A 15,720-nucleotide genomic window follows, 5' to 3' on the forward strand; every position below is an offset into this window, starting at 1 on the left:
GTCCCAGTCTTTGAGTTTCTTGCTGTCCCTTACATCAGACAGCCCTGGTTGAATCAATGGTGGGAAATTCACGTTACTTCTTTGTGTCCCCCTGGCCTCGCCAGCGAGATGGAACAGCCAGCGTTCACCGTGCTTTTCTCCAGCTCACTGGTGTGGTGAGATCTGAGTCATAAAACGGTCGAGAAGCACTTTGTAGACAAGGAGGAGGGAGTGATTCATTATTTGCAGAGCAAAAACCCACTTGGGGTGAGCTGCCTCCTGTCCCTTGAGTGTCCACACACGTTAGATCAGAATCGCTTCCCCAAGCGTATCAGAAAGTTAATAAACCGGGAAGGCTCTCATGGGATTTTGGGGCCCCCCCTTTTCATTTTAATAGCAGATTGAAGTGCTAGTGAGAGGAGGAATTTGCTCTTGGAGAACAGAGATCTTACAGTCCCCAGCCTTGCCCCAGTGCGCGGCTTTAGTCGTTTGAGAAAGGCTGCCAGAAACTGAGTAAGCCTCGCCAGGGGAAAACAACAACCGAAACCTCCCAGCACCCCAGAACCTCTGCCACCTGCTCCCGTGAAAAGGCCAATTCAGTCGGCTGCAGTGGAAAACATTCTCGGGGCCGTTCGTTAGCAGGCTGCGACGCCATTTGGCCGTGGATTTCAATATTCCCTTGTAACGTTTTACAACCCAGACCCGGCGACAATGGTGTCATTCATTGCATCCGCTCACGTGGAACAGAATGTGAGAGGGAGGCGGAGCTGGGGAGAAGCTGGTCTGCAGTCCTGACACCCAGGGCGAGCTGAGGTACTCAGGACCCTGGTTGGTGTCCAGACTGGGCAGAGCGCGTCCGTGTCTGCAGGAGACAGCGGAGAGCGGTGGGATTTGACATTTGGTGAAGCAGGATTGATTGACAGTTTGACCGGTAAAGGTTGATGGTGCCTGGTGTAGCCAATATCTAACTCTGGCATCATAGAGGAGGATGTCATATGTAACAGAATGGTTGTGTCATCTCAGCAGCGATGGGAAGGCAACAATTCCCTATTATCAAGCATAAGTTGGCAAGAGCTTTGGAATAACCCTGACCTGGAGTGCAGCTCAGCTTTACCTCTTCTTAGCTGGGTGATCCGGGGCAAGTTGCTTAACCTTTCTGAGCCTCATTTTCTCTATCTCTAAAGTAAATCTAATCATACTGATGAAATGGGATTCTTGCCAGGATCAGGTGAGGGAAAGCGTGTAAGTCAACCAGTACAGTGGCTGGGACATTAGGACGTACAGAGAGAACAACGTGGATGATGAAGAGGAAGATGAGGATGAGGATGGTGGAAAAACAGTCCCCAGTTGCTGCCCTCTTCCCAGACACACGAGGGCTTTTCAACTTTCACTTTAATTCTCTGGTGTCCTGGATTCTTCAATGATGCTCTCCAACTGTGGAGGAAAATAGTCTATCTTCTCATCACAGGGACTTTAGAGGCTTTTGCTGTGTTGCTACTCACTGAGTTCCTTTGATTGGTCCATTGATGAGCCCAGGAAAAACAATCCCGGGAATTCCCTGGCGGTCCAGTGGTTAGGACTTGGCGCTTTCAATGCCAAGGGCATGGGTTCGATTCCTGGTCAGGGAACTGAGATCCCGAAAGCACTGTGGCCAAAAAAAAAGATGCCAATGTTGTTTGTTGGTACCATTTTCTTCTCTTTGCCTCTGTAACCCCATCCTGATTGAGAAGTCACTCTACTCTTCCATGCCTCAATTTTGACACCTGTCAGATGGATTTGGGGATGTTGCATTTCAGGCATCAAGAAAGATGTGCGTGATTGATGGTGGGAATGATGTTTCAAGTTCTTCAGAGAGGAACAAACTGAGAGGGACAAGTGGTTATTGGGATAATATGCCTTTCCCACTTCTGTGAGTGTTAGTAATCAAAAGCAGAATTTGGCCTTTCCAGAGAGTAATTTTGCGATTTGGCAGTGCTGGAAGGGAGAATTCCACAGAGTCCATTGATACATTCTCTTGTAAATTCCCTCAGCCAACAGTTTTTAAGAGTTATTTTCTTTAATTAAAAAAATAACGGTCCCCATTAAGAATATCAAACTAAAAGAGATTCCCCCCTTCCTGTTGGATCTCTGACAGTCCAGTACTTGAACTAAAGCAAGACCTAAATAGAATTGCCAGTGAGATTTGACAACTTCTTTGTTTTTTTATTATTATAATTTTTCTTCCTCTTCTTCTTCTTCTTTTTTTTTTTTCCATTACGTAGCTTCAGCAGCCAAGGGAGAACTATAAAGCTAATTTCGTTCCTTTCAGCCTCCTGGCCCCAGAAGGAGAGTCTGAGCAGTGGAGCTGCTCAGGATGGCTCCAGCTTTAGTTCTGAGATGACACAGGCCACGGGGAAGCTGGGCTAGGAGACCCCTGGGTGTCGTGAGGGTGTCTGTAGCCTCATGGAAACTTGGCAGACACTCCATTGTCCCCTGCCTGGTTACTCTGACGTACTTTCAGATGACAAAGGCAGGGGCCCAGGGTGGAGATGGTCATCCCCCTGAGGGATGGGAGAAGTGAGAGAGGAGTCTTGGGCCCCAAACACCCGCACCCCCAAAAGCATATTATGTTTTAAAATTGAAAGAAGTCAGTAGGAGATTGGCTAGAAGTAATTCGGGGACAGTTGGGTTAGAAATCTGGTGGTGTCCCTTTGTAGCTCTGTGATCCTGGGCAAGTTATTTAATCTGCCTGGGCCTCGGTTTTCTAATCTGTAAAATGGGAACTAAAGCAGTACCCACTTCACAGGGTCATGGAGAGGATGAAGTGGGCGGATGCAGCATTCTTCAAAATGTGCTAGGTGTAGTGCTCTTTGAATGTAAGATAATTTCAGGTCTACCTTTTGATTTTAATAGGTATTTACTTTAAATTGCATTAGAATAACTATAACTAGTACCACAAACCCCTAATTTCATAGATATTACTACTCAGAGTGAGGCAAAACATATTTAGATAAAGAATTCATTTTAAAAATGGAATAAGTTAAAGAACAGTTGGTTCATGGCAAAAATCACAGCTAAGTTCGGGATCTCCTGATACATATTTCTTCTAGAGAGGCGTTCTTACTCTGTTTAAGGCCATGGGCCTCTCTGGCAGTCTGGTGAAGCTTAGGGATCACTTCTTAGAATAATCTGATTAAATGTGTAAAATAAGATGCATCGATTGCCAAGGAAGCAAGCCAGTTATATTAAAACACAGTTGTCAAAATCTTTTCTAAATGGTGATATAGTAGTATGCGCACTTTATGAACGTCTTAAGTAACAGGATCTAGTGGCAGGTCAAAAACGACTGTATTTTTGTAGTCATCATGAGCATAAATGGTGTCTGGAGACACATACAGCTGCAACGGGATGTGAAGCTATTTTGTTTCTGTTGATGACAGTCGCTAGGGCTGCTAACCGAACCGTGGCTTGTTGCCGACACCCAAACAGAAAGAAATACTAAATTCCAATTCAAGATTAGTGAAAACAAAGACATCATTTTGAAAATCTAAGTTTACACCCCTAAGTTTTTCCCCGAAGTTAAGATCTCCAAGTTAAGGAGACAGGCTTATGGCACTGCTCCCTCCCGAGAAATTTTATGGGCTGAAAGCACGAGTCATTTTGTAACGGCAGTCGTGATAGTTTCTACTATGTGCCAGACATTTTCTAGAGTGTACTGTTGGGTAATTTCAACAATCTTGAGAGGTAACTGACGCTCAGAGAGATTGTGTCTTGTCCAAGATCACACAGCTGTTAGATGGTACATCTGGTATAGAACATATATTTTCCTGAATCTAACACCTTTATTCTTCCCACTATACCCTGATTCTTAGATACTCAAGTAAAAATCACAGCCCAGTGGGTTATCAGGGAAGGGAAGGTGTCCGGGGGACTCAGGGCTGACTGCTGTGGTTTCTCCAAACTATCTCTGTATTTCTCCCATTTTGCAGATGAGGAAACTGAGGCTTAGCTAGGTCACCTGCCAACTCTATGACCTTTAGCTGAGCTCTGTGCTACAGACTTGGTGGATTGGAGAACCCATTTCTGTGGGTTGCGTGAAGAAGGGATATTTCCTGAGGGGTATCGCTAGCAGCTTTGCTGGATCCACAGATGACCGGAGATCGGATTCAAATCCTGCTCTGCCCCTCTCACTTCTAGGGACCCATCTTGGGGGAAATGCGGGGGAAACTTGGAGTATCTTCAACTTCATTTTCATTTTGCTTTCCAGCCAAGCAGGTCCTCCCCCTGGGAGTTTCAGCTCTGTTTCCATTGCGTTTTGCCAGGCGCGGTGGTGCGGTGGGTGGGGATGGGGGGAGTATGGATGGAGAGCCTGGAGGGTCATACGTCGCTCCGGGAGGCTGTACGCGCTTCCTTTATTTGTGTATTCCTCCTAAACGAGTCCTCCCGCTCCACCGTAATAATAATTATTATATTAATAATTCATATAATAATTCTGTTAATAACTGGTAATAGTAATTATTGTCTTCAACATGGAAGTATTCATCTAAACTTCGTAAGCGCTCACTGTAAAAAGAGCCAAGCCGTGCAGACGTGCAGAAAGTAATAAGTTGATCTAAAAGGTCTCCCATAACCCCAACTTCTGGAGGGAACCTCTGGGATTCATTTCATAATCCAGACCATGTTGTTTCCTCCTTCTTTAACTTAATTCAGCTCACACAGATTTCTGAATTTGTGCATATCCAGCCTTCTCATCCTTTTCAAGGCTGCATAATATTCCATCGTTTAGCTCTATCAAAGTTGACGCTACCATTAATGAGGACATTTAGGTTATTTCTGTTTTTTCCCCTTGTTACAGACAGTGCTGCAGAGAAAATCCTTATACTTACGTCTTTGGGTACTGACCTGATGGCTTCTTGGGAAAATCCTTCGTAATGGGATTGCTCGCTCCATGTTATTGTATATTATTATTATTATTATTATTATTATTATTGTTTTGGCCATGCCTTGTGGCAAACGGGATCTTAGTTTCTTGACCAGGGATGGAACCCGTGCCCCCTGCATTGGGAGCGTGGAGTTTTAACCACTGGACCACCAGGGAAGCCCATGTATATTTTTAAAAATGGATGCTCTCGGGAATTCCCTGGCGGTCCAGTGGTTAGGACTCGGGGAATTTCACCACCGTGGTCCCAGGTTCAATGCCTGGTCGGGGAACTAAGATCCTGCAAGCCATGTGGCGTGGCCAAAAAAAAAAAAAAAAAAAAAAAAAAGGGTGATATCATATTGCCTTCCAGAAAAGATGGGCAAATCACCCTTCCATCAGCCTACACACTGTACTAGTTACTCTCCTGAACAAGATTTCCTTTCCCCATCCCAAACGTTGACAGCCCCCTCCTCTTTGTGCATGTGGGAATATTATGGGTTGGGCCGTTCTCTTCTTATCCCCCCCGGATGTTTCTCTCAATTCTCCCTGTTATCTTTGAGCTGTCCCTCCTCTCAGCTCCTTTGCAAACTCTCACTCTGATCCCTCCCCCACCCACCTGGCTTCCTTTGGGACTCTTGTGATGCTCAGCACCACTTTCTTCCTTTCCAGGAGAGGTTTCTGTTGAATTTCTCAAACTCTTAGGAGGAAAAAAATGGTCTGAAAGCTGAAGGGAAGGGAATGTGGAGGACGTATCATAAGAGTGTGAGGGACCAGATTTTGAGCACTTCGGAGGAGGCTTTACCTATGGCATCATAAGCTGAGGCTCAGAAAGGTTGTGGTCCAGAAGTCTGTAAGTGGTGGAGATGGGACCTGAATTTGCATCTGCCTGGTCTTAGTTTCCATGCTCTTTTCTCTATCTCCTTTGTCCTCCTTTTTCTTCTCCTTTTCCTTCCCTCTCTCTCTCTCCCTCTACTCTGCCTCCAAAACTGTGACAGTCGTGCTGATGGCTACCATTTGTTGTGCCAAACACCGTTTTAAGCCTTTCACGTGTATTAACTAATTTCCTCTCTCAATAACCCTTTGAACCTGGGGGGTTTTATTATCCCTTTTTTACAGATGGGAAAACCAAGGCACGGAGAGGTTAAGTGTTATGTCATTGGCGACAAGTACAGCAACTCAAAAGGAAAGTCTAAGGCACAAGGAGCAAACTATTCAGATTAGGGTAACCTAGGTTCTTACGTGACTACCCCAGGTGGTCAGCTACCATTCTTTACTAATGTTGGGCAAAGGCCGCAGCCCCATGTTAAAGATGGAGACCCAGAAGTTAAGTCTCAGTGAGCTCTCAGCTCTTTAGCTTTTGAATTAGGGAATTCAAAGACGTCTAGAATAGGTTAAAATATTTCAACTGCCATGTGTGCTTATTGATTGCTGAGAGGGGTTCTCAACTGGGGGTGCTCATTTACCTTTCTGCATATGTATAGAACTGTTCATAAATCTACTTGCCTAATGTATAAGACATGAAAATGTGGTGACTAAATATATACGTATAGGATAGGATGCATTGGATGCACTTGAGTATAACTGGATCTATTCATTCATCAAAGATCCCTTTGTTTCATATTCTGTGAGTTTTCTGGGAGAGTCTTTGACCCTGTGGTTCAGCCAGTGGAAGAATCTCTTATCAGGCCACTGACCAGTGTTACTTCGCATCTTCTCTCTTTCAGTAAAGAATATCCCGTGGTTCCCAGGAGCACAGTGAGACAGAAAGTGGCCTCCAACCACAGTCCTTTCAGCAGTGAGCCTCGGGCTCTCTCCGCCTCGTCCAACTTGGGGTCCCAGTACCAGTGTGAGAATGGTGTGTCTGGCCCCTCCCAGGACCTCCTGCCCCCACCCAACCCGTACCCGCTGCCCCAGGAGCACGGCCAAATTTACCACTGCACCAAGAGGAAAGGTGAGTGTGACAGCCCTGCCCTCCTGGCCACTGTCTGTACTTCTTCCTTCTTTTCCTTGAAAAAAAAAGTACACATAACTACGTGTATTTATTTTTAAAATGTAAGCAATACAAAACTACATGGAGATTGTAAGAAATTCAAACCATTCAAGTAGAGCTAAAGATTCCTTTGACATGCCCCCCCCCCCCTTCCTTGGGGAAAACTTATTTGAAATGTTCAGACCCATTTATTTATTTACACTTGCACACACCCACAAATACAAAGAGTTTTGCTTTTAGTTTTAACAGTTGCTATCATACTGCATCTATTTTGCAATTTGCATTTTTTTAAACTTTAGAATGCATCGTAGATATGTTTTCATGAACTTAGAGTGGCCTCATTCTTTTTAGCTGCTGAAGAGAAAGTATTGCCCCAAAAGAATAAAGCTGAGTTTATGTTGCCACTGGTGGTCAGGGGGTGTGCTTCCAGGGAACCTCCTTGGAATTGGATGTGCCCTTTAGTTCACGTGCAGGGTTTCTCCCAGGTGGATTCTGAGCTCTTCTTTCCTTTCCAGATTAAATCAATACCGAAAAAGGCAGGGAGGGAGAGAACAAAATCACAATAGATTTTTTCTCTCCTGTGCATCCCTTCTTTAAATCTACTAGACTGCTGTCTGAGACACAACCTCGTTTTCTTTGCCAAATGAGAAATGGATGATTTTTTCCTAAGGTATCTGAGTCCAGAGGGTAGGTTAAGGAAGGAAATTTCTGGTGGCAGTTTTTCAAGGCAGAATCAAAGGCGTTGACGCGGGCAGTGGGACCAGAGAAACAGATTAGAGTCTCAACTCTGCCACCAGCTTCCTGTGTGACCTCAGGCAGGCGTCCTAGCCCTGCTGTGTGTCAGTTTCTCGCTTTGTAAATGATGCTAAGTTCCCTAGAGCAGTTGGTGCTTGGTAAGCTGGGTGACAGCTATGAAGGAATAAGTGGCAGGTATCCCTCCAGAAAGTGAGTCCTGGGAGGAAGTGAAGAGAAGGCTGCTCATCTAGGTGAAGGTTTGGGATAACAGACATAAGGGGGGAGGGGGCCATGCAGCCTCGTGCTTACGCCCATGGTCTTCAGAGTCAGAAAAGCAAGATGAATCCTACCTTTGCCATTTTCAAATGTTTATGATTAGGGGCGAGTTACTTAGCAAACATCACTAAAAGATACTCTAAACATCACTAAAAGTCATCTATAGGTTCGGGCCCGTGATTGGACCTGTCTCATAGACTTGGTGTGAAGATGTCATGAAATCATGCTTGTCCTGTGTTCAGCACAGGGTTGACTTAATAAACCGGCCCTGTTTCGGTCCGGCAGGCCCACGGCTCTGTCTTTAGAGTGGCCTGTTGGACCTCACAGCCCTAGCAGCCAACATGACGCCTGTCAAAGCCCAGTGCCTGGTGCCTGGACCCTTTTTTTGGGCTGTGCTCGTGGCATGCGGGACCTTACTTCCCCAGCCAGGGATCGAAGCCGCACACCCTGCAGTGGAAGCACGGAGTCTTAACCACTGGACTGCCAGGGCAGTCCCCCATGGACTTTCTTTAAAAAAACAAACAAACAAACAAACAAAACCCAACAACTCACTAACCAGAACCTATGGAAAAGGATGCTTTGGCAGCTTTCTCTGGAACAGGGGTGACATGAGGAAAGGAACACGGTTTGGTGATTTGGCATTTACCAAACTCACGTTTTGAAAGAGGGAAGAGCTATCATGGGTCCAAGCCTGGGGCTGGGGAGCTGACTTGGGTGAGACTGAGCTTTCCAGACTTACCTGAAGCCCATCCAAGCTCCTTGGATCTGGAAGTCCTGAGCAATATCACCCCATCAGGCCCCCTGGCCCAACTCCCAGCACGACCGCTGCCAGATGGGCTGGAGACCAGATGCCTGCAAACATGCCTCTTCAGGCACAAGCAGGGGTTAAGAATGTCCCATGAAACACAGGTCCCTGCACAGAGATTCTGTTTTACATTATATTTAAGGGTGCCCTGCCTAGGTTCCAGACCACAGCCTTTTCAAGAACGTTAGTAAGTAGGGACTCTTATTAACCCACTTTACAAACGGGGAAACTGAGGCCCACAGAGGGAAAATTGTGAGCTAATGGTTCCTGAAGGCAGCATTTGAACCCAAGCCTGGTCTGCAGACTCTGCCTGGGCCCTGAACCACCGCCCTATCTGCCTCCATTACCTTTGCTTATGGGCTACGGTCTCCAAATTTCATCGTCCACCAGAGATCTGCTCTTGAGGCTGGGTCAAACATGCTGATTAAGAGCTCACCAGGTTTGAATTAAAGAGTTCTTTCGATTAAATTAATGCCAGACCAGCAGAAGAGGAGGAAGTTACGGAGAATCAGGGCGCTGTTTTGAGTTCAGTATTTACAGCAGCGTCCTTGTAAGTCCGCTCCTGGAGGATGCAGGGTGCAGGCTTTGAATGCAAGCCTGATGAACCTCTTTGGGTGATGTGAGCACTTGGTTTGCGTGGGGTGTTGTCCTCGAGTGAACTTGGGATCAACTCGAGGTGGCCCCTGGGGAAGCTCGAGTCAGTGGCTGGTCCGTTGCAGTATGTTCCAGCAGCTCTGACACTTTCCAGCAGTGTGACCATGGGTCAGTTGCTTCAGCTTTCTCAACTGCCTTTTCTGCAGAATGGGGATGACAGTAGCACCTACCCTGCAGGGTTGTTAGGAGATGAAATGAGATAATCCAGGTAGAGCACCTAAAACAGTGCCTGGTACCTGTTAAGTCCTGTGTGGAACGTGAGCTAGCACTGCCCTTGGGAAACTCACACGGTTGCAGGCAGCTCACACATGAAACGACTCACTATAGATTTGTTTGATGACAGTGGTGATCGAATGCTCGAATGCTATCACAGAGATACGGAAAGTGTTAACAAAAAGCAAAGTGGGGTATCGATTGGACTAGGGTAGGGCGTCAGGGAAGAATTTCAGCTGAGGTCTGTGGAGAGTGGGAGTTGGATAGGAGATTGGGGAGTCGAGTGGATGTCCAGGCGTTGAGAAGAGCATGCGTGCGGCCCCTCGGAAGATGGGGAGCCCGCTCCCACTGGGGCAGGGGACAGAAGGCCAGGGTGGTTGGAGCACAGAGCAGGGGAAGGTGATGGGAGGGAAGGCTGCCGAGGAAGGCAGAGACTAGCACGACACCGGCCCCTGTGAGCCATTTTGGGGGGTTCGGATTTTAGCCTAACACCGATGGGCGGCCATTGGAGGGGTTTGAACCCCCGAGTGGCAAGATTCAGGTTGTGTTTTGAGGCAGTCACTTTGCTGTGATAGAACTGATGCCAGGGCCCCGTTCAGAGGCTGTTGCAGGCTCTGAGGTGTGAGATGACGGTGGCTCAGGCCAGGGTGTGCGGAGAAGAGCTGGCGATGTCGGGAGAGTCAGGACCTCGTGACTGGTTGAAGATAACAAGGTGAAGACTTGCCCCTCGTTCACGGGTGCGGGCACTGAGGCTCAGAGAGATTGAGAAACTTGCCCAGAGTCACCCAGCTAGTGAGCCACTCCGCCCCAAATTCATACATGCTGAGGTCTGTGCACTTGGGGTGCAGGGCTCTCTGTTCACCTCTGCAGAAACCTCTGCCCTTCTCACCTCCCTCCACCCCCCAAAAGCGAGCTCCCAGGGACAGAGAACATTCCAGCCAAGCTCGGTCTGTCCTGCCTGCCTGCCTCGGAGACGACAAAAAGCAATTCATCATCAGCCTCCATTGTAAAGTGATAAGGAATCAGCCGAGGTTTCCTTCCAGTTTGGGACTCCCGTTAAGTGATAACTCCATGGGTGGCTTCCCCCGACCCCGGCCCCTGACTGCCCCACTATCTGACTTCCCCTCATTGTCTGTCTCCTTTCCAGCCAGCCCAGGAGGCAGCCCCAATGAAATGTCAAAGGGCCAGGCCGGCCAGAGGGCCCCTTGTGTTTGGACCCAGCTGTCTCCAAACTATCTCTCCCGATGGTTGGAGCCAAAAAAGCTGGGAAGGTCTTTTATCAATGCCACTCAATCAAATCCAGGACCCCAGGGCCTGGGAGAGCACTTGTCTGTCCTTCTTTCCCCCACCCACCCTGACTACCCTCCCCACAATTAGAAACCAAAGGCAACCCAAATAAAGATTTTAGCAAAGCCATTTTCTGCACTGGTACGGAGAGGGAATTGGATATAGTAAAGGGTTTTTGCATCTTCTCAGTCTCCGTAGTTTGTAGAGCGATTCTACCTCCTTTTCTTCACTGGATCCTCACTGCAATCTTTGAGCCATGGGAGATGCCCTCCCATCCCCATTTTGCAGGGGGGGAAATAGAGGACTAGGAGCTCGGATTCCCAAGGTTAAGTGGCTGGTGAGTGGCCGATCTGGGATGCATTCATCAAGTAAATATTAACGGTACACTTACTTTGTACTGGGCACTGTGCTGTGTGCTGAGGACAAGGGGAGAGCAAGATGGAAAAGGTCTCTGATCCCAGGAAACGTGTATTCTCACTGGGGGAGACAGATAGTAAGCAAGTCAGTACATTTCATGGCTTCAGATAGCGGCTGAGATCTGAACTGGAGTCCTCTGATTCCCAATCTAGGATCTTCCCACAATACCATCCCAGTTCTTTTCACTTCCAAGTTAAGAGCTAACAGCGTGGGGACAGACACACACACAAATCCATCCATCCATCCATCCATAAGTGTCAAGGTTACCGCCTTGTCTTACTCTCTGAACACAGTGGGTTGCATGAAGGCTGAAAGGTTGGGGCCGTCTAGCAGAAGGAGCACTGTTTAAGGAGTCCAAAGGCCTGAATTAGAGTCCTACTTCTGACTTGCTGAAGGTCACTCAGCTAAGGAGTGGGTGCTCACTGCTCTACCTCCAGGGGCTCTGTCCGTGAAGACTCCACCACGGTCTTTCATCTGAATGAACTCCATCAGCAACGGAAATGACCCGTTTGGGAATGGTGACAATATTTACTCAATGGCATCAGTGACTTGAAAGCAGCTCTGTGAGTTTTCTAGCCCTGGAATCCACCCAAACACCTTCAAGTATTGGATGACCTTCACAGAGCCATCTCGCCAATCTTCCAAGAGGGAAAACAGAGTCGACCCACATTACTTGGGCAGATAGGATTTGAATACTTACTTTAGGTACAAGGAAAATAGAAACTAGATTGCACTGTTATTATCTCAATTCCTACATGAAATTTAGGTATTATCCCCACGTACAAACAAGAACTGAGACTGGAATGGTCCAGTGGTTCACCCAAGGTCACGTAGCCAGTGAGTCAGAGACATAACTGTGCCCTGAGATCTGTGTCCTGGATTCATCATTAAAGTCACTTTATCCAGAATCGACAGCATCTGGAAACACGCAAGGCATCAGGGGTTTTCACACTGCTATGTGGTGATCAGTGGTCAGAATCAGGAAGAGGTTTACTATTGTCCAAGAGGCTCCTCTGGGTTCTGGACTTTACATTAATATAGTTGACCACCCTTACGCAACTTTCTGAAACCAAGCCGTGGACTCATCTGATTGAGGACTTGACCCTTGACTACAGCCCATTCCCCAACCGTGGAAGAGAAACAGGACTCAGCTGGGACAGAGGTCTTTGCTGTTGATCAGCTATCAGGCTCCCAATAAAAAGATAGAAACCAAACCATCACGAAAATAAACACAGAGATTACATCCCAAGCATTTATCACGACCGACGTGAAATTTGGATCCTGGCTTTGGAATTTCTTTACAGTGTGATGCGGACCAAGAGGCACTGGAGAATGCTCACGTCCTGTTTCCATCAATAAGCCAGCATTGAGTTTTTCTTAGGACTCTGCATCAGATCTTTGGGGTATTAAGGATTGGAGTGTGTAATTTTACGATTTTCCAAAATGTGCTCTGGCCTTTTTCATATTATTCTTCCTTTTTTACTTGTAACCAGTCTGGAAGGGGATCAGAAACTCGGGAATGGTTAGTTTGCCTTGTTTTTTTTTTTTTTTTTTTCCTCTTGCCAAGGGTACCCTGCAGCTGTACTTTCTATTATTGGAAAAGGGGAACGCCCTGGTTAAATGGAAAACCCAAAGGTTATGATTCCAGCAACAATGGGAACATTCAGATTTATGGATCTTGGGGGGCGGGTGGAAGGAAGAATGGAGGGAAGGAATCAAGGGAGGAGGTGGCCAGGACAAAAAAAAAGAAATAAGTCGAGAGAAGCAGTGTCTTTAAGACGCCCCCAAAACGCCCGGTTGAAAAGTGAAAAAATGTGGACACTTGCTCATCTGGATGTCTTCAAACATCTGGATGTCTTCAAACATCTGGATGGTTGGCATCATGTAGCTAGAACACCTGGAAGAGTGATGACTGCATTTTTCACTTTTTTTTTTTGGACCAATGTTTGGGCATCCTATGGGTCCCAGATGTGTCCCAGAAAGGGTCTAGCTAAAAATAAGTTAGGTGGGTACAACCTTCATGTAGATATGTGTTATTTGGGGAGATTTTTGACTTACCTGGGGGTATCACTCGGAGAATGATGCCAGTAGAGGTGTTTGGTGGAACCCACACCTGTTGGTTTATAGTCCACTGTGAAGCCATAGGGCTTCCTGTGGGGAGGATGACTGACTTGGAGCTTTACATCCAAGGACCACCTGCTCTTCACACAGTGTCAGCCTCCTGCCCTTACAGGTCCTGCCCCTGTGCGGGGGAGGATGGAGAGGGGCCAAGGATGTGTGCGTGCCGAGCAGGACCGCAACTACCAGTTGACCAGCACCTGGCACTTGGTAGGGGCTCAGTCAGTATCTGTTGGGTGACTTGAGTGAGTGGCGTTGCGTAGTAGAAATCGAGGGAGCTTGGAGGCAAGGTGTGGTCGGCAAGGTGAAGCAGACGCAGCTTTGATTCCAGCCCCTGCTCCTTCCCAGCTGCATGGCCTTGAGCAAGTCACTTCTCTGAGCTTCAGTTTTTGCCTCTAAGAGATGAGAGGGAGAGCAGCCACCTTGAGGAATGACTCTAGGAGATTAGAGTCAGGTCACTTAGTAGGTGCTCAATAAATCATAGCTCCTCTTTCTTCCCTTATTTAGTCCTGCGTCCTGCCCACATGCCATCAACCATCACAGTGGTGACAGTTGTGGGATTGTCCCAGTGTTTCATTTTTCTTCGTACTTGCCAAACTCAGGCATATTTCTTTTCTTTTTTTAAAAAAATAAATTTATTTATTTATTTACTTTAGGCTGCATTGGGTCTTCATTGCTGCACGCGAGCTTTCTCTAGCTGCGGCGAGCGGGGGCTACTCTTCATTGCGGTGTGCGGGCTGCTCATTGCGGTAGCTTCTCTTGTTGTGGAGCACGGGCTCTAGGCACGTGGGCTTCAGTAGTTGTGGCACAAGGGCTTCAGTAGTTGTGGCTCGTGGGCTCTAGAGCGCAGGCTCAGTAGTTGTGGCGCACGGGCTGAGTTGCTCTGCGGCATGTGGGATTTTCCCGGACTAGGGCTCGAACCCGTGTCCCCTGCATTGGCAGGCGGATTCTTAACCACTGCGCCACCAGGGAAGACCAGGCATATTTCTTAACGTTATTCATTAGAAAGAGATTGGAAGTGAGGAAAGAAAAATCTCCAGTTTGGGGAGTAAAATTCCAGCCAAGGAATGAATCTGTGTGAGGTTTACATCTTGGTAGAAACTCCCAAGTATTGCTTCCCTTGAAGGAAACACCTGGAGGTGTGTTATTACAGACGAGGTCTGCCATGACACAGGTGGTGTTACCCTGGTAACAAGAGCTGCCCTTGGTGATGGATATCAGGACATTTACATGCTCGATTTTATTCCTTAGCTGCCCAGTGAGGTAAGTATTGCTAACTCTGATTCAAAGGTGATAAAAATGAGTCCCAGAGATGGCAGATGCCTTGCTAGTGTCACACCGACATTAAGTAAAAGAGCCGGATTCAGACTCATGCATGTCTAAGTTTCTTAACCTGAGGTCTGCATTTTAGGGAGTCCTTGAGCCCCCTGAGGTTGTGTGCATCGCTTTGGTCTATACATACACTTCTCAAAACTTCGTGTTTCAGTTTATTTTTCTAGGAGAGAAAAGAACCCAGCTCTTTTGTTAGTCCCCAGAGGGGTCAGTGACCTCAAAGTGGTTAAGGAAGACCCTCTTTCAGAGACAGAACTCTCTCTACTGCTCTCCACTAGGGATTAATGAGTGCTTACAGAAGGGAAGTGACTTGTTCAGCGATGAAACAGCGACACATTAATTGGTACCAACTCAACAGATCGTAACTGGGTCCTTGTTCACATAAGGCATCAGGAAAGGACTTGGGGATTCATTCGGGCTCCCATCCATTTATCCACTTGCCCATCCACTGTTCCATCCATTGCACAAGTATTTGCTGCGTGTCTTTCTGTCTAGCCTGGCATGGAAGAACAGGAATTTTGTCACGAGATTCCTAGGATTCTAACCTTAGCTCCACTGTTTATCAGCCATATAAGACCTTGGGCACGTCTCTTGACCTCTGTGTGTCTCCTTTCATCTGTAAAATGAGGATACTGAGAGAACCCACCTCATGGGGTTGTTGAGAAGATTAAACGGGTGACCTCATGGAGAGTACTCAGAACAGTGCCAGGCAGAGTAAATGCCGTATGTGTTTTTACTGTTATTGTTGATGCTGTTGTTATTATTTTTGTTACTAGGTACGTCCCAGGTTCTGGGAATACAGTGATGGGTAATCCAGACCATGTCTTGCCTTCATGAAGTTCACATGCTGGGGAGGATGGAAGATAATAATAATAATTGTGATTTATTGAGTGTTCCCTTGTACCAAGCTCTGGACTAAGTATTTAATCTATATTTTCCCATTTCATTGTCAACACTTCCCTTTCTAGAAGGTGCTGTCATGACCCTTTCCATTTTACAGATGAAGAAACTGAG

At 47.0% G+C, this 15,720-nt stretch overlaps 1 protein-coding gene across 2 annotated transcripts in view; it reads left to right on the plus strand.

Annotated features, from left to right (window-relative positions):
- The window catches only part of TBX5 (T-box transcription factor 5), a 45,191-nt gene that overhangs the window by 28,481 nt on the left and 990 nt on the right, over positions 1–15,720 (plus strand). For both annotated transcript variants that reach the window (XM_068563503.1, XM_068563504.1), the window contains exon 8: positions 6,604–6,830. In XM_068563503.1, the coding sequence (XP_068419604.1) occupies positions 6,604–6,830 (227 nt within the window). The remainder of the gene's footprint in view (positions 1–6,603; positions 6,831–15,720) is intronic.

The sequence above is a fragment of the Eschrichtius robustus genome, chromosome 14 (assembly GCF_028021215.1).
Source record: "Eschrichtius robustus isolate mEscRob2 chromosome 14, mEscRob2.pri, whole genome shotgun sequence".
NCBI lineage: Eukaryota > Metazoa > Chordata > Mammalia > Artiodactyla > Eschrichtiidae > Eschrichtius > Eschrichtius robustus.